Below are 19768 nucleotides of genomic sequence, written 5' to 3'. Positions count from 1 at the left end.
AAAATGTAAAATGAAAAAAAATTAAAATAAAAAATTTATATTGTCTCCAATCCTCCGATGGATCTAAATTCGAACAATATTAATTACAAACGTTATTTGGAATAATATTTGCAGCTGGTTGAAGATCCCCTTCGTTTCTTCATCTTCGATTTTGAATCACTTTTTTGAGTTTGTTGAGATGGGTGGGGAACAAGGTTGTAGAGATGCTATTCAATACTATTTGGTAATATGTATGTTGGAAGATATAAAAAGTTAAAAACGAGAGAGTTTTTAAAGATGGAATCCCTGATGTTGCTAGAACAGTTGATGATATTATTTTTTGTATATGGAGTTGGGTAAAGGCGACGAGTTCCATTGAGTTCTGCTACACGTCCCATGATCAGTGGGTTGTCGATGCTATTAGATGTTTTCCGACTAAACTCATCTTAACTCTTGTATTTTTGGTGTTATTTTTCTTGTACTATTATTGTGTTTCTTATTTGGATTTGAGTGCCCCTTGTTCTAATCTTTGTAACAAAGTTCCTTCTACCTTTAAAAAAAAATTACTTGAAATTATCCAAGCGAATAAGCAGTCGTTCATTGACATTTTTCATGTGCCAACATGAAAAGAACGTTGGGGCTGATTGAGTTTATTTATTTTTAGTAAAATTACTCATAAAATAATTATATATAGAGTTCTCGAAATTATTGACGACGACATGACAAATCATAAATCAAATTTAAACCAGAAATTTAACGTATAAAACTATTCAAATTCAAGAAATCTTAGCTTCTATCCATGAATATATATATATGCAATTCACAAAAAAATAAATAAATAATTTGAAGGTTCATAGAAGTCCAAACTCGCATGAATTCTAATTAATCAATTTGTGATGAGTTTACTTTCATGATTAATAATTAATAATATGCATGATTGAGCATTAATGAAATATGTCATTAATATTTTTGTCATGAGAGAGAGAGGGAAAAAAGTCCTAAATAAATAGTGTTTATAATAATATGCATGATTGCGATGACTTTTTTAAGTGTAAAATGGAATGAAAACAATAGTGTTTTTCGAACAAAATTTTGCATGTCATTAGGGGAAAAAGTCCTAAATAAATATACTTAATTTTTTAAATATCATGAAAAAGTCTTTTTCTCTCATATATACTAATATACATATTTTAGCATTGCTATCTCAAAATATAAGAATATAAAGAGAAGTGACAAATTTATCTTAGTAATATGTAAATGGGCCTTCGTAATCTAATTGAAAACCCGAATTTATCAATTCAGAGGCCCGGCCTGAATCTCAAGCCCAAGTGAAATTATTTTTTTTCATTTTTATGAGCTTTTATTACAACGGGAATTGGGAGAGAGGAGATCAGAAACCCCGATGGGTGACTTCAGTGAAGCCACCTCCTCCGCGGCCGCAGCCGCTGCTTCCGCCGCTAACGATGATCTTCTTCTCAAGAAATTCTTCGCCGAGGTCAGCGAGGTCGAGCGCGATAATGAAGTCAGCAGGTTTTTGTTCAAATGATTACTCTTATATGTTTGCGGTTGGTTAAAAACGAAAATCAAATCTTTTGTGTTTCTTTGCAGCATGTTTATGTTTCTAGTCAGAAATTGGTCCTCATATTGATAGAGAGAGCATGAAACTTGTTGTATCATGTTCTTTGATATGTATTATGTATTCATTGGATGCATATCTACATAGTTTCCAAACCTAATTGTATTTATTCCTGAGATATTAGGGGCGATAAGGTAGATAAATTATGAAAATAGCATCATGTGGTGTTTATGTTTTTAATTGATTTTGAGCTGATGAAATTGGGAGTTTTGGATGGTGGGATCTAAGTTTAATCAACGAGAGCAGCTTGCATTGTTCAGCTGGAATTGTTGTAAAAACTTTTCTTTGATTTCTTAGATTGCTGAGGTGATTGTTATATTGGTTTGAATTGTATCTCGGACATATTTTTCTGGTCAAAGCTAAGGTTAATACTAGTACTTTTGAGATTCCTGATATCTAAGCTTTATATAATTTTCATTTATATTCGGTGCGAGGCTGCATTGGTTATTGGATTGTGTTTTAGGAACCGACTTTACCCTTTCTTCATGTCAGTAGATGGTCTTATATTCATTAGATGCTAAGCTAACTGGTATCTGGCAAAGGACCATGTCCTTCCTATGTTACACAATTCGTGTTGGTTTGATATTACCATCATCTAGTATTATTTATCTTAGATGCCTACACTGCCAAAATTATTGATCTCTTATTGGCTACTCCCCTGAATCATCAACCAATACATGGTGCAGTTGGTTTGTCATGCTAGGATAGGTTCATATATTTTGGTTTTTGAGATACAGAATTTTTCATCCATGAGGAAAGTTCTGATGAGAGGGGAATAACTAGTTCATCCTAATCTTACTTTTTTTTTGTTCTTCTTTTTATCGGTTACTGTTGGACTCAGAAAATGTTGCATTTTGTTTCCTAAAAACTGTAGTGCTGTGTATTTATATGCCATTGTGTGCCTATGCTGTGTTTCTTTTGTAAGGCTTCCAATTTTGGCTGTGTTTGAGGTGGCAAAGTCATCTTGACATAAGATTTAAGTTTATAGCACCATTACAAATAATATAGGGTAGAGAAGCTTTGAAGATGCTCAATTGTCTAATTTCTAGCTAGTAGTTATACCCTACCTTATTCCCCTACCCTAAGGACCTAGGTTTCTTACTGAACAAACTGAATCACTGAATTTAGTGAATAAGAGAATGAAACCTAGATTGCCTGACTTGCATTTTTTTAGTAGGTTTCTGATTCTTTGCTCAGAACAAAGACTCTCATCTAGTAAACTTGTGCTATGTATTATATTATAAATTATAAATGTGTTGTCTTTGTTGGTGATATCATTTATATATACATGTCATCAATTGATGACACATGAAAGATCCATGACATGAGACAGACTCTGATTACTGATTCAGTGCTACCTTTGCTGAAATAATAATGGGATGGTTACTACCAATAAACAGTGTGAACTCAATTTGGCATTTTGGGCATGATAGTTAGAAGGAGAGTTTGTTATTTTTGTCAAAGTTATTGACTTATCTGCTAGTAGCTCTTCTTAATGTGATAATGTCCATTCTCCTTTGACTAATTATATATCTTAGTGATTTACTTCCAGCTGACATATCATTTAATGTTTGGCTGCTGTAGGATCCTTTCATGTTTCAAGTTAAATGCTTTTGAGTATCTTAACCTTCCATTTACATCCTCTATTGAAGATGTGAAAAGGCAATATCGTAAGGTGAATTTCTGTTTTTAATGAAATTGCTATATAGTATATACAGGTTAATTGTTATATGTGAGAAATAATTGCAGGTTTAATTCTATCTTTGCTCTTACAGTTATCATTGCTTGTTCACCCTGACAAATGCAAACATCCACAAGCAAAGGAGGCATTTGGAGGTAATTATCCCTGTTATTATTTTTCTGAAGAAAATATGTGGTGCCCACATCCTTGTATTCTTCTATTAGTTCTATACTTCTATATATGGTATCCTCCCCACTTCCCCCTTCTCTTTATCCAACTAATTTCTTTATGTTTGATATAAAAAGAACAAATTTGTACTGAACTACTTTTCATTCACCCTGAACTTTCATTATATTGAAACTAAAGCAATATATGCCAACATGGCATGCTACTACTAAGAAGGTTGCAAGTGGAAAAGTACTATGTGATCATGTTCATGGATCCTGCTAATGCTTCATAGTACAGGTTACCTTTTATTATGAGAAGATTGAACATTGTTTCAGAAACAGTAAGCAAGCATCAAAGTTGAGCACATATGTGTAAAAGATTTTTAGCCAATTCTACAATGTCAACACCTACTGCGTATTTGAGGATAGTTTAGATGTGTTCAGTACAGAGCATAATTTTGAAATGTTCAATACTTATTTTTCGGCTATGTTCCGAGTAGTTTTGTGTTGGAGTTTCTTCAGATTCATACACTTGTTTATGTTCTTTATTCACGGTTAATCTGCCACCATCAAAGTCTGGTACAGTGCATAGTGAAGTTATACAAATACAGCCCTTAATCTTGGGTGAAGACAATATTGTTGGATCATCGTACCAAATTCCACTGCTGACAGTACTGACCTTGATTCGGACCACGAGCTTACAACTATTGATCAAACTTACTGCATCATTATTCTATGTTACTAATTTGGTAGAAATGCAATTGTCTCTGAATTATTGGTTACATAATAAGAGTCTTTCTCTAGCTACTGCATTTTTGTTCAATTTGATTCAATTCTTAAATTGGACTTTTGTTTATCTTAACAGCTTTAGCTAAAGCTCAGCAACTGTTACTCGACCAACAAGAGAGGGATTATATTCTGAACCAGGTTAATGCTGCAAAAGGTGGATCGATGAGCTTATTTTCTCTTGTGGGTTACATTAATCTACTGTAATTAATTTCTGAAGAGGCTCATGATCTAACGTGTAATGCAGAGGAACTTAGAGCAAAAAGGAAAAAGCAGCTAAAAAAAGACACCGCAACCAAATTAAAGTCATTAGTGGATGAGGTAAAACTATTTGGCTTATCTAGCTTTCTTGATTATCTTTCTCAGTATTCAGCTACTGAATTTGTTAGTTATATTCACACACAGAAGTAAATACTATCTATTTCCATTCGTAATGAAGACGGTTCTTGGGCCAGTTTTACAATTGAAATCAGTACCATATATAGGGGTTGAATAGATTACCAACATTTTTTGTATTTGCACTTTTATGCAACAACAGGGGAAATATGAGCAGGAATATGAACGATCGGAGGAATTCCAGCTGCAGTTGAAATTGAAAGTTCGAGAACTCTTAACAGAGCAAGAGTGGAGGAGAAGAAAGATGCAGATGAGGGTATGCTACACTGTACAACCTAATATTATCCTTTTGGTTTAATTTTTCTTCTAAAAGAAACCAAAGAAAGCTTGGCATCTTTTTCTTAATCACAAATTGCACCATTGAGGGCGAGGGGTATTTGAAAGACAAATACTACAAACACCCAAGGATTATTTGTAGTACCTCCAGGGGATTTGTTTTGTCAAAATTTAGCTCAGTTTCTCCGTGAATATAAGCCAAACTCAAAGGCGAATTTGTACTTGGCTCTTTTTAGATGGTGTTTTTTTGTGGTTTTGTTACTGAAGAGTGTTATCTATGGGTATCCTAGATATCTGAGGAAGAAGGTAGATTAAAGAAAGACGAAGAAGAAACAAAGGAGATGTGGAAACGAAAGCGTGAACATGAGGAGCAGTGGGAAGGGACAAGAGAAAAGAGGGTAAGTTTCTTGTACATGTATTATTATTGCCTGCATTACGGAGCAATCATGAAGAAAAAAGCATGTCCATTTTTTATTAACGCAACTAGATATCCATTATAGTTCACTCGGTAGTCACGAGTTTCATTTTTATTCAACAGGTTTCTAGCTGGAGGGACTTTATGAAGGGAGGAAAGAAGGTAAGATCATTCTTCTTAAAAATTGCTTTGCTTTTAAGTTAAATGCTTGTTCCTTGTTTTATTGGTTGCACAATTTGAGTAATTGTGTTGTACTTTTACAGACTAAGAAGGGCGAGCTTCGACCACCGAAGCTGAAAACAGAGGATCCAAACAAATCGTATGTTCAAAGGCCACTCAAACGAGGGTGAAACTAGTATGCTTTGAGATGTAGTGCTAGCAACTGTTTTAACATGTCTTTGCTGTGGCCCAATTTAGTTAGTGAATACCATCTTCTCTCAATCAAGAGACAAGCATCTTTTATTGGAATATGGAATGTACAATATTTACCCATATATAGTTTGCTTAATATAATTCTTATGCATTGCACAATGTAGTAGTGTTATACTATAACCAAACATCCAAAAATTCCAATTCGGAATATAAAGAATATTAAAGTATGATCCATATATATCATAAAGGCCAAGAAGCTCAATTTCCCATTTCCTTTTGATAGTTCTGAAAACCAAATATCAAGCAAAAAAGGGCTCTTTCTATCTGATATTTGTGTAATTACACAACAGAGGTATCGACTAAAAATAAGAATTACACAAAGGCAAGCGCAAGCACACCCTCTATTTTACATGAAGACAACATCTCATACCTCACCAAGCACAAAGGGAAAAAATAAGATAATACATCTACATGGACCAAAAATAATAGAGCTAACGAGTAACCAGACTGAGCAGCTATCACAGTGACCTCTACCGCTCGACTTGCACGCCAGAGAAGGTCGTTCTGGCACCCGATTTGCCTGCATCACCGCCAAGCACACAACTTGCAGCGCCGACTTCTCCAGCCATCTTGTGAAGTCCTTCTCAAAATGTAGAAGATTCCAGAAGCTCGTGAGAGAGTTCTCCATTAAGGTATCATGCTATGTACAGACCACTGGAAATCCCAGGTGTTAGCATGAGCTTAGAAGAAGAGTAAGAAAACATTCTGCAAGTGGAACCTAAATCCAAGCGAGAGAACCTCGGTCGTTAGCAACTTGAGGGCGGCCTCTGGTTGGTGTCGGTGGTCTGTTGGCGTTGAGCTCCTGATTCCAAAGGGAGAGAGATGATCAATCTCAGTTCGTGGGATACGCTTTCAACGTCGTGTTGCAGATTAAGAATGAAACTCATAATGAATTGACTACCGAGTGAACTATAATGGATATCTAGTTGTGTTAATCTAAAATGGACACACTTTTGTTCATGATTGCTCTGTAATGCAGCCAATCATAATACATGTATGAGAAACTAACCCTCTTTTTCTCAGTTCATGGCATACACTTTCAACATCGTGTTGCAGATTAAGAATGTATAGCATGATTATTAAAGTAGTACCTGCATCCACGTGTCTTCTATCTGGCGTTCGGGAGATGTTTCAGGAGATGAAATTGCAGGTGGCAAAGGATGGATTAGTTTAGGTACAACCACTAAATCTCTACCCAAAACCAAGATAGCACCGGCATTATTTGCAGTACCTACAGAAATTTAAAAATAACAATTATAACCCAAAAAAATAAGCCAACAATTGAATATGGGTAATAAAATGGTTATAATTACTGCAGTAAGTTACCACATACCACAGTAGTTTGTTGCCGAAAAAAGGGTGATTAAATGCCCCTGAGCAAATCTTTCAAATCCATCCATCACACATTCATGTGCTCTAACAATTAACTGAAGATCATTGTTATTACAAAACTCCATAACACGATCGGGCTGAAAAACAAAGAAACTTTTATTAACAATAGAGAAAAGGAAATCCTACGATAAACGCTGTACAGTTCTATACATGATGACCTAAAATATCCAGAAATAGAGAAAAAGATGAGCTATTAGATTCAACTTATAAACACTTTATAATCAACATCTAGGTCTGATCACGTACGAGAAAATTGCCTACTGAAGAGTGAACATAAAAATTGACTTCATGTATTAATCAAAACATAACTTGAATATGGCCATGGGAATCTCAAGCTAAAGAAGTTGATAGCTCTTGCAAGATGCAGATACTGGCTGTTTAGAATTAATTTAGATATTAGAACGTATCCTATTGAGATAGGTCTCTTCATAAGTAGAAGGGTTATTGGCCAGTAAATACACAAACCTTTAGCCAATTCATGAATTGCACATTAACTTTTAATTTTGGTATGACAATACATAAACTTTCCATTTGTCACGATTTTACCATGAAACTAAAATCCCTAAATTTTTGTAAAATTTCGAAGAGAGTGGTGCGTAATTTTTTTTTATGCATTGTTTTAACTTGAATTTGAGCAGTGTTTTAGCTTGTTTCTTCAAACTTTTTCAATGTCATGGATTTTAGCTTGATTGACTTTGAAATGGATTTAAATTTGGTGATTTTAGTTTCCTGGTAAAATCATAACAAATTAAAGTTCATGTGCAATTCATGAACTGACTAAAAGTTTGTGTATTTACAAGCCAATATCCGTAAGTAGAATATAAAGCACTAACAATGATATTCATTCGATACTTAAATATCACTTAGCATACTCAATTAATCAAGTGATCCTCTGAGTCAAGAAAGAAAACAAAGACATTGATGGGTAACAACAGTAACAGAACTCCAGTCATCCCATCATATATGTTTGCTATTGCAATTTTTATTTATATTTAAAAGCTACCTACATGGCTGTATGCAATTCAACACCTAACAAGCATAATAAGCGGAGGTGCTAATTTCCTTAACCCAAACACAAAAAGGGAGGAGATACACTTACACACACATGTGTACAAGTATACGCGTGCACAGAGAGAGAGTGAGAGATAATTGTCTATATCTACTGATCAAGAGGAACTAGGACTGTATCTGTTAAAGCAATGATAAAATAAGAGGAAAAGAAGAACTGTTGAGGAAAACGCACCCCAAAGGTTACCAACCCAGGACCTCTAGCATTTGGCCGCAGCCCTTCAACACTGTCATTTTCAGTGGGATCAGACCTACAGGGAAACATCCGTATCAATTCTACAAATTAAGAAACTATAATGAATACCTAGTTGTTAGGTTAACTGAACCCTAACCCCTATAATGTTAATAACTAAAAATATAAGCAAAGGCATGCACCAACCATAACAAGTCCATAAGAACTATAGATCCCGCTTCCATTGCAATTGGACGTTGAATGCTCTCAATCTGTTCTACATGGTTTATTGATCTCCCAATACCACCATGCATGCAAATGATTTTTTTCTCGATCAGAGCAGCCAGAGGAAGCCAGTTGAACAGTCTGTTTATCCGATGCCATGCCCATATTCCATCTCTCTCACCCTGTTCAGGAAACCATTAGAAGGCCTGTGGGTTATACCATGTAAAAAGAAGCACAAAGTATCTGAAATTCTGTGATTTACCATCCGCTCAATGCACTCGATCCTAAAGCCAAACAGCGCATTAATATCTGCAGCTTCATGGTTGCCACGAATTAAATGTATTTGATGGGGATGCTCAACCTATATATTTGTGGAGCCAGTTTGTAAATTTATACTAGATGAATCGATAGTGAGAAGATATAACCAATTGAAAGTTGACAAACTGACTGGTACCTTCATTGCTAGGAGAAGAGTTATGGTTTCCAGACTATGTTGGCCACGATCAACATAATCTCCCAGAAACAGATAATCAATATATCTGATAATTGACATTACATAGCAACTTAGTACCAGATGGCACCAAAATTTGACAGATGAAACGTTTGCAAGTGCCGTGCTTTATGGATATGTTTCATGAACTTATGCATTTAGTGCAAAAAAAAATGTTGCTGCATTCAATATATATAGGGTGCAGTGAGAACCACAATTTTCGTGAGAACATGAGAACTATTAAAATTACTGAATCTGCTATACAAATTAATGCATCCGCTATTAAATTTACTGCATTCGAAAAAAATAAAATTTTTGCTCCCTTCAGGATTCGAAAGCAGGTTCTGCATTCATCCACCAAGATGATGCATCCACCGTAGATTTTGATGATCGAATGGCTTAAAATGGTTCTCCGTTCTTATTTTATTTAGTGATTCTTATTTGAACCTCTCCCTCTATATACGTGGTTCAAAGAAAAACCTTCTTATTGTGAGAAATATGAGTACTTTGCACTAAACCTATAAGTTACTGCACTGAACTCTACACTCAGCAAATATTGCAAATTCGTTATATGCAACACAATTTGCACAGCAGTTATCCGCGATTTGCGTTGAACATATAAGTTATTGCATTTGCACTACAATCAGTTCTCACAATAAGAAGGTTTTTAATTGAACCGTACCCTATATGAATTGGATAGAGTGAGAATACACTTATCTATGGTTCAGATCTAGATCTACGAAAAAATATATGTAACAAACAAAGTTAATAAAATCTACGAATAAGCCATAAAATCTACGAACAAATTAATTATAACGCACGAACAGCCGTATTAAATTAATGTAGTAAAATTTCGCCCCCTCCAGGATTTGAGCGGGTTCCCGCTTGAATGTAATAAGATTCTCTATAGTCAACACAAAGGCAAACATGTTCATGCAGCAGAAGTTATGCACTTGTAAAGTGTTAATAGTGATACTGACACCAAATTGACAAGGCATATTACATGATATGAAAGTACATGTTGCTGGATCAGAAATCAGTCAGGATACTAAAGCAGCACGATAAAATTAGAGTATAAGAACATACGCTATGTCTCCAGCAGTCGAAGGTGATCCATACTCATCAAAAAGTCGCATTAGATCCCCAAATTGGCCATGCAAATCACCGAATATCTTAATAGGGGCCTTCAGCTGCAGTACACTAGGTTCGCTTGCAAATATCCTTTCAGCACTATCACAAAGATCTGCAATCTCATTGCAGTCCAAGAAAAATTGTCTGCAAACTGGAGGTTTCCATCCACGGGGTTTCAAAAGATGAGCAATCACCTGGTCCAATAGGCTTCAACTTTAACAAACTTTTTCCCTCAAAACAGAATATAAGATACCACTACCGTGATTTAAAATTAATTGAACCACTAACTTGTCAGGCCATAAAACTAACTAACTTAGTGGAGCATATCTTAGTGGAACCATTAGGAATGTGAAAAATGTAAGTCTCTAGTTGATTTCGTTAATCGTTCACAGTTCAAAAGGCATGTTGTCCACTTATGCAGACTTACACTTGGTTGCACTATAAGCAATGCAATAATATCAAAACTCAACCCCGGTATATTCCTTTTATCAACCAGATAGCTTATGGAAAATGATACCTTCTTTGGTACACTGTTAATTGACATTTGCCGATCTAAAAGTTTTCTAGCAGCTGTTGCACTTTCTGGAGTTCCATAACTGACACGCCTGCCTTCATTTTCAAACTGATCAATTGAAAGCTGCCTGACCATACCACCTAAAGCACCACCAGTCTCTGCAGCTACAACCACCTGGAAATATATCAACGGACCAACGGTAGATACTTAAAAACAGATTAAATAGCTCAACATCATCTAAAGTATACATTTCATTATAACGATACTTACTGCTCGGTGATGAAGCCTAACTCCAGGTGGGACTGAAATATTTGTCATAGAATCAGGCTTGATCAGAGTAGATATTTGCTTCCCGCTGGGGGTAGCCTCAGCCCCACGATCTCTATCTGGCAACTCAACTTCTCCATTAACTTGTCGAGCTTTGGCAGCTTTTAATGCAGCAGTAATGGCCTCAGCTTCTGCTGCTGCAGCCTCAACTAAGTACTCAACACCTTTGCTAGATCTTCTGTCCAGGAATACCATATTTAGTCACAGAACTTGAGGCAAACAAGATTAGCAAAGTACAGAATGAGATCATGACAAAAACCAGTCCATATAATTACCGGGAACCTTGGAGCATTGCATTTTCTGTGCTTATATCTGTATAAATATCACCATTTACAGGGGGAGCAACAGGATTTCCTACCACAACTGCACCATCGGCAGCAGCATCAGACGCAGGTTCCCCATTTCTGTCCTCAGTAAACCCATATCTACCTTGCAACCTCCCTTGTTGCATATTGGATGCAGCTACTGCAGCAGCATGAGAAGCTGCACTAGTTGTCTCCGCAGCAGCAAGATCTTCAGCTACAAGCAAGTCATCTAGCAGCACCCCTGTGGCAACAAATATTCCAACTAAGTATATACTGCAATCATTCCCTTACAAATAAAAATATGTTACCAATTTTGTCCAATGAGCTACATCATGCATCAAGAAAGCTCCTTGATATGAGCATAACCTATCCAATCCAAATAACATAAACTATCCAAATGCAAGTTCAAATTTAAGGCTCCTTGATACGAGCATAAACTATTCGAATACAAATCTAAATGGAGAGCTCCATGATACGAGCATAATCTATCTATTCCAAATCCAAATTGAAGAACTCTTGAACATGAGTATAAATTATTTACAGGTTTGAAGAGCTCCTTGATATGAGTATAAAAAATCTATAAATAGAAAAAAATCGAGACTCATTTAGTTCCACAACAAGTCATCGATGAAAAAGTCTCGAGGGAGCATTTGTAGACACAAGAATTTCATAAAGAAAGAAAAGATATGTATTGATTTTATATTATCATTTAGTTTTGGAGTATTATAAAATCCAAAATTAAATATGGTATATTATTAATGAAGATATATTATCTAGATCAATTTCTTAGGTAGCAAGTCAAATCTTGATATTGATATATATCAATATTCAAGAGCCAATGAAATCATGTAAGTCCGACTCTCCCTACAACTATAAATAGCTCATAATTGGAGAAAATTTTCACTACTACAAATTTCTCTCCAATATTAAGGTGTCCCATTGAGATTTAAGGCATTCTTAGTGGAAGCAGCTCAACGTTCGATATAGAAACAAGGTGACGACCCTCTGCATCAACGTTATAAAGCCCAAAGCTCAAGTCAAGTCCAATGTTTGATCCTAGAAACAAGACGAAGGCCCTCCGCATCAATGTTATAAAGATCGAAGATCGAGGAGGAACTATTCTCTAACAAATCTCAAAGACTACTGAAAGATCGTTCAAGGATCAACTTGAAGAGAAGAATAAGAGGATCAAATAGATAGTACATAAAATCAACAAAGATCTCGTTTGCTTGCGTCCAATATATAAAGAATCTAGCAGGTCGAATTTTTATCCCTATTTTTAGGTAACGAAGCGCAACTCAATTGGTAAGACGCTTCTCCTCCAACCAATAGGTCGCAGGTTCGAGTCACCAAACTCACCACAGGGGGAAATGGAGAACCATTATTGATCCTCTTTGAAAAAAAAAGAACAGACTAAGTATAGTCAGCATATCATCTACTATTTTAGCAGAAATAGAAGCTATTTCAGTGTAACTTTGAATTCCAGTCCAAAATACACTAACTCCCAATAGTCAGATTAACCACCTTTGATGCCTTATGAAAACAGAATATTAATAGAAATTATCTTTAATATAACAACAGCAGTTAAAATAAAGTTATAAGTCATGATGATCTCAAGCAAATAGTGTATATCATATCTTTGCTGAAAGTATCTTGTCTTACCACCACGCAAACCACCATAGATGAAGATCAAATCACCAACAGCAGAAGCAGCATGCCTACATCGCCTCGTCAATTCAACTGCTGCATCCCCACCAGCAGCATCAGCACTGTATCTTCCAGTCCTTGGAGTAGTAACAACAGACTTGGTATCGCACCAGACTCCGGCAGCGGTATCCAAAACTACACAGGAAAGTAAGTATGAAAGGTTTGCTTGACATATTAACTTCATCACCTCTTTTAGAGCAACTCATGTTTCTATTTTCAAGCATTGTATCTACTGTTTTCAAGCCTATCTAGAACACCCATTTATCATAAACCTTTTTTCAAGCCTATAACATCAACATAACCCTATATCATCATTTTAGTGGATCCACCATTTGAATATTCTTCCTGTTGGACTAACCACAAATTTAAAGTGGACCCTACCAACAAATGATAATACAATCAATAGCATAACTCTAAAATCTCAAGATCATTTTAATTGTCACAATTGATCAATACACTTCTACAAAAGCCAATACAACCTCACAACCTGCACTGAAGTACTGCTGAGAACTAAAACTTGGAATTGAATGAAACTAAACAACCCCTCAATTGTATGTAGATGACAAGACATCTTAATAGCAAACTTAGTAATAAGTACCAGCCACGCTTGACGAGTCCTCTACCATCCGTCCGCCGCCAAGAGCCCCACCAGATACATGAAGGCGTGCATTAACAAAAACCTAGTTGCAAAATTGCAGGTTAACTATAAGCAACTAAAAGCAAAATCAAGTGATACGAACATATAACAACACAATAAAGAACTCACAGCTGCATGTTGGTATCTTGGAGATGGAGAAACACCAGGAGCAATGGCCCATTCCCAGCGACCATCTCTATGTTTGGCAAGCCCATATGCACTAGAAAGCGGCTGCACAAGAGTAAAAATGTAAATGGGCCACCAGTAAAATGATGCATTCTCTCTGCAAATTTGTTAATATTTTTCCAACACTTCATTAATTCATGTTGTGATGGCTAGTGTTTTATCTAATAGCCACATGTTGGTTTCTGAATTATTTCACTTGCTCATACATGAGTGAGGAGACACCACAAATTGTCGTCCATTGTTAATACGGGGTCGCTCTAACACAAATATGCTAGGCAATACCAATCAAAGATAACAGTAACCTCACAAATTTACATCCTATAATAGCGAGATGATAAGACACCAACCACAGAGTCTGTAGAAGACACATCTGCAGATTTTTATGTAAAGAGAGTATTTCTAGAGCAAAAAGACTAGGAAACAGAAGCGTGATCATATTTCATGAGATGGAAGTAACTTACAAGACTAAAGAAGTTGAAATTTCTATAAGGTAGAAATTTAGACACATTGTGCTTGAGTTTTATAATGTAATTTTCATGTTGGCCATCAAATCAATGGAATATGAAAATAATTTTGGAAAAACAGCTGCTACTAGTGCTAATGTAATATATCCTTGCCCAACAATGGGCGGTGAAAAAAAAGTAACAGCATGTAATCATGATAAAAGGAATAACAACTCTGTTTTACTAGAGACACCAAATATATAATTAAGAGATCTAATATAAAATTATAATGATATGACTGGAAAATAACCAGATGCGAGTACATCATTTGAGATTAGCATACAATGATATCATGATCAAAGCAGCCACATGAAGAAAAAAGCAGGGTGAAAAAAGAAATGAAGCAAACACTTTGGTTGCCACACTAACCACACTATTCGCATCCCTCCCACCACAAAGCAGAAGAAGACCATCAGAGCGTGCACTTGCGGTAGCATACCTGGATAGTTGGAGATTCAAAAAAAATATTTTTGATAAGTCAGTCTGGACGGGAGTGAGTTCCACACATGTCACACAAGAGGATACAAGTCAAAAGGTTTTCTATTTGAGCCCACTGGAAAGTCAAACCACTAGAAGACCATAGTTCCTAACTTAGATAGCAACCAAATATTTCTTGAGCCTATTCAGAATGAATTATTTCTCTGAGTCTATATAAGCTTTAGGCCAATAAACGTGAAACAGCACGAGTAGTATGGCCTCAAATTTGAAATTTGGCGCATGTATGTCCTACACTAAATCCAAACAAATCATAAGCATACTCGACATAACCAAAAACTAAATCATGCAAGATACCTATTAAAGATATTCTTTAGTATTCTGGATATAGCAAGCACATGTCTCATAGAATGATGAATCTGATACAAAACCTACATTGTTTTATGCAGAGTATGGATGAAAAAGAAATGTAAGAATTGAATATATGAGGCAACTCCATGTGAGATTGCTAGCTATAGAGCTATATTAATGCAAGGCATAAGCTTACATCAATAAGAGTTGAACAAATTCATTCTTTTAGGCTTATGAAGAGTTAAAACTTTTATAGATGAAATTGATTTATTGATTCAGAGGTAATAAAACCACCAGGAAAGGACACGTCAGAAGTTAAAAAAAAAAAAAAAGGAAATTTTTGGACATTTCCTATCAATATGTATATGTATTGGGGCTTCTTTTCTCTCTCAAGAGAAAAGTTAAAGGACCCAGAAACGAAGATAAGCTTTTAACTTAGTAGCAAAGCTTAGCGAGCATTTACACGAGATTACATAAAATTTGATTTGTGAAAGCTTTTCATATGTAAAGGCCACAAATGTGCAAAGAAGTGTGTGTGTGTTACATTAAGCAGTATTACACTTGATCGGTGACTGCCAAAGTGGCATTAAGCAACTTTTGATGAAAATTTAGGGGGTCTTTGGTTTAATTTCCAATTTTCAGTATTTTAATGCACAGTTTACAAAGTGCATTGGTTTTGTTAAAAAAATAATGATTTTGGTATGATGTATGACAGATATTTCGAGTTATAGTTTTGGAAAATTAAAATACTGTTTGTTTGATTATCTTTCCACTTTCAATTTGTGGGATGAATATTTTTGTGGTTAGAATGAAAAATGAATATTTAGGTGGTGGGTCCTAGGGTAATAATGATATATGATCAATTGATCATGATAACTGAGAAAAGTGTAAGTAGAAATCGGAAATAAGTAAGTCAAACATGTTTTCAGTGTTTTCATAGTAGAGATTCTGAAAAAGATGAATAGAAATGAAAACAAACATGCCCCAAATGTTTGAAGACAACCCACAACAACAGAAAAATAAGAATAGCCTATACATCATAGCACATAAGTTAACTGAAAGTAAGCAGTGTGTTGTTAATAAAAAAACGTAGGCCATACTTTATAGCACAATAACTACTCCAAAGTTTCACCGAATAATTGTCAGAATTGTACTTTAAATAAAAAATTGTGGGCCTCTAGCCCTTCAATGTGATTGAAACGAGAAACACAATATGCTTCTGTTGGATACATCTGACTCGAACATCAATTCTAAATTAAATGTACAGCACTGGTTCTGATGACCACATGGCTTCATTAAACTAAAAGAAATGAGTATTCTACCCTAAGGGATCTGCTTTCTTACATAAACCAGGGATCTGCTTTCTTATGTAAACCAATCAAGTGGACTCAACTAATGACTTCGTTCAATGTTTATAGGACGTCATTAATTTAGAGAGAAATTGCAAAACACAAAGGGAAAAAAACATGAATGGAAAGTAAAGAAATTGAGAAGTAAAGGGGAACACAAGTGACGAACTCACATGCAAGGTGGCGGACCTTCACCCTCTGGTTCCAGTTTCCGCCATTCATAAGGCTTTGCAGCAGTGTCCAGAGCCCATACATCAGCCAAAGGCCGTTTTCCTAAGAAGCACACACCAGTTTATTGTCCAACATAAATAACAAATTAAAGAAGGACGAACTAGAATGCTAACCATCATTTCCGCCAATTGCCATAAGATATCTTTGTCCAACCAAAGCCATGACATGGCCATAGCGAGGCCCCGGCCCAGGACCTTGAACCACAACCCTAAGGAAAGGCAAAGTTAAGGCGGCTACTTATGGAACAAGAAATTGACAAGAATGAATTTGCTAATAAAGAATTAATTTTAATTGTAGATATATGTGCATTATTTCAATTGTAGGAAATACTAACCTATGCCATCTCGGGCGTTGTTGTGTAAGGTCCAGAACATGAAGATCTTCTGCAGACAAACCTGCTGGACCAATCCCACCCTGCAAGGAGAACAATATTAACATGTATATCTGCATAATAGAAGGAAAAATAGGCAACTTTTAAAACACACCATCTGTCACAAACCTGGATAACAACCATGGTACCTACAGTAGTTGCCACATGAGCTGCCCTAGGTGTGGGTGGTTCTCCAATTGGAGTAATTCTGTAAAGAATCAAGTTGAAACCTTTAATGAAAAGTTCAAAATAACAGAAATACACGCCAGGAACAATTAGAAATGAAGAGTAAAGAACATGAGAGACTTACCGAGACCACTTATTTGTCAAAACATCATAACAGTGCACATCAGCAGTGGCACCTGCCAACCCTACAATAAAAACCGTGCTTAAATATCATTGAGAGCTTTGAATTTAAGAATTACTGGAGAACCAATTCAGGTACATTGATGATGAACTAACAGAGCTAATACTGACAGAACCTTGTGTCTTTCCTTGTCCCAACAAAAACATGGATAATGTGTCACTAACACAGACAACCTATAAACCTCTAATCTCTACATCTAGCTTTAGTCATAAAATCCTTGATAAACAAATGAACTCACAAAATCTACTAGATAATTCCATCAATAGCACTCGTCAAAATGATAGCAGTTACCCCGGAAGTCTCAGTCGCATTCAAAATCAAGAAATCCATTCTCAACCATAAACAAGCAGGAATAGTAATCATCATCTTTCAGCGTAGTTAACAATAATTAGGCATACCGATAAACCTATAAAATGCACAATCTGAAATCATCTAAAAATATCACAAAATTAAACAAAACATACGAATTCCCGCACTTCCGGCTGACGAGGGAGTTCCTGATGCGCCAGAATTCCCTTCAAGTGCTGTGGCTCCTCCGAAAAGAATTAATCTGGGGCCTATATATCCAGGAGTCCCCTCCTCCCCAACGGCAGGTACTGCTGTCAGGGTATGGCCGCACCGCGGCCCAGGACCATCCTCCTTCTTCTCGATTACAGCCGTCACCACAGTATAAGTTGGCGCACAGCGTGGGCCTGGGACCACGGCGCCTCCACCTCCGCCACCGCCAGTACCACTATTACTGCTATCGTTATCATCATCGTTATTACTACTCTGCTGCTGCTGCTGGTGATGATGAGACAACGGAGAATCGGATTCCGTTAGCTGGTCCCCACCATTAGCCGTGGCGGGCTGCTCCGACGGATCGTGATCGGGCTCTGTAGCCATAGCCGCATCCACGTCCATTCCTACCTTAAAACCCTAAATTTCGAAGCTTTACAATAAGATCGGAGCTCCAATCCTCAACAATTCGCATTTTCAATCTTCATTCTGCCAGAAGAGAAAAAAAAGGAAGCCCTAACTCCGATCCTTCAAAATTTTCGCCCGGATAATATAATCTCTGTATCCAGGAAGCGGCGGCGAGGAATTCAATTGGAGAAGAGGCAATCCAATCGCGCACTTCTCTCTCTCTCTCTACAAAATATACATATAGAAAAAAGATGAAGGAAAAGAGGAGGAAATTTGTATAAAAATTATAGCGAAATTGTTTGGGTGTTTTTATAGTAGCTGTATAAATGATTGGATTTGGGCGTAGTGTGTGAAGACTCCGACAAGGTATCGTAGACTAAACACTGCGACGGCGGAATAACGAGATCTTCGGAATGCCCAACTTGGTAAATGTACAACCATCACTCGACACCGTACAACCCTGCATCTTCTTTTACCCCATATCCAAATCTAATTATTTTCCCACTTTTTATTTTTATCTCCAAATCCAATTCTTACTCTTTTTTTTTATTATGATTATCGTAAAACTCTCCTGACCCTGCAAATCGCAATTAAAAAAAATTAAATGCCTACATATTTGAGATGCTGATGGAATTTGAATTTTAAATGTTTAGCCTAAAAAATATTCAACCCCAAAGGAATAAATTTGAATTTGCAACAATAACTTGCTACGCCGCAAATACTGTCTTGAATTTGAATTGCACATATATGCTCATGATATATGGTGTTCACAGTGATTTGTTTGTATGTGAATATTGCGTATGTGTGTATAATTAATTTGTATCCAAAATATATATACATATATTCATATCAGAAGATAGGTGCATACCTTATTTAAGATCCATGTCATCCGATTAATTTAATTGAAGCCGCATTAAATGTTTCATCGGTTTCAAACAGAATTATTTACATAAATAAATATATGTTAATATCTGAGTTGTATATAAAAAAAATGCTCTTTTTTATAAATACAAATATTTTATGTTCAAATTACATTAATAGTCTTAAATATATGAATTTGCTGGCTCTTTCGTGAAAAAAGAAATTATATCATTAATCGATTTAAAAATTATCAATCAAAAATATGTAAAAAGAAATCTAATTTAGATAACGATTTGACAGCTAGTAATCAAAGAGTTGATCTAGCTGGTGGCTAGATCATCTTACCTGTAACTATAAAATAATTATTTAATTTATATTTTTAGTAATAAATAAAATTAATTTTTATCTACTCCTTCCGTCCACGAAAATATGTCATAATTTGTCATTTTGGTCCGTCTACAAAATGATGTCTT

General features: G+C 35.8%; 2 protein-coding genes across 5 annotated transcripts; one reads left to right on the top strand and one right to left on the bottom strand.

Annotated features, from left to right (window-relative positions):
* The first annotated feature begins 1190 nt into the window (after positions 1–1190).
* On the top strand, positions 1191–5849 carry LOC131000265 (J domain-containing protein spf31). The gene is made up of 9 exons (XM_057926078.1): positions 1191–1509; positions 3200–3290; positions 3391–3451; positions 4329–4406; positions 4497–4570; positions 4788–4901; positions 5212–5319; positions 5460–5498; positions 5600–5849. Exons 1-9 carry the CDS (start codon positions 1382–1384, stop codon positions 5684–5686), a joined length of 780 nt encoding a protein of 259 aa, XP_057782061.1. The 5' UTR covers positions 1191–1381; the 3' UTR covers positions 5687–5849.
* Positions 5850–5946: 97 nt separating this feature from the next.
* Positions 5947–19015, bottom strand: LOC131000264 (serine/threonine-protein phosphatase BSL3-like). 4 transcript variants are annotated; one of them, XM_057926076.1, is made up of 22 exons: positions 17993–19015; positions 17472–17532; positions 17291–17369; positions 17126–17205; positions 16905–16999; positions 16734–16833; positions 14795–14864; positions 13866–13967; positions 13698–13779; positions 13055–13234; positions 11363–11633; positions 11031–11265; positions 10764–10934; positions 10202–10440; positions 9080–9164; positions 8888–8986; positions 8608–8807; positions 8404–8479; positions 7102–7237; positions 6860–6999; positions 6507–6570; positions 5947–6422 (listed from the first exon to the last, which is right to left on the bottom strand). In XM_057926076.1, exons 1-22 carry the CDS (start codon positions 18429–18431, stop codon positions 6409–6411), a joined length of 3018 nt encoding a protein of 1005 aa, XP_057782059.1. In that variant the 5' UTR covers positions 18432–19015; the 3' UTR covers positions 5947–6408. The 4 variants fall into 4 exon arrangements, with proteins under 4 accessions (XP_057782059.1, XP_057782060.1, XP_057782056.1 ...); XM_057926077.1 differs by having other exon boundaries at positions 11031–11262; XM_057926073.1 differs by having other exon boundaries at positions 5947–6570.
* Between the last annotated feature and the right edge of the window lie 753 nt (positions 19016–19768).

This window comes from Salvia miltiorrhiza, chromosome 8 (assembly GCF_028751815.1).
Source record: "Salvia miltiorrhiza cultivar Shanhuang (shh) chromosome 8, IMPLAD_Smil_shh, whole genome shotgun sequence".
NCBI classification, from domain to species: domain Eukaryota; kingdom Viridiplantae; phylum Streptophyta; class Magnoliopsida; order Lamiales; family Lamiaceae; genus Salvia; species Salvia miltiorrhiza.
This window is presented reverse-complemented; position numbering and strand designations above follow the sequence as displayed.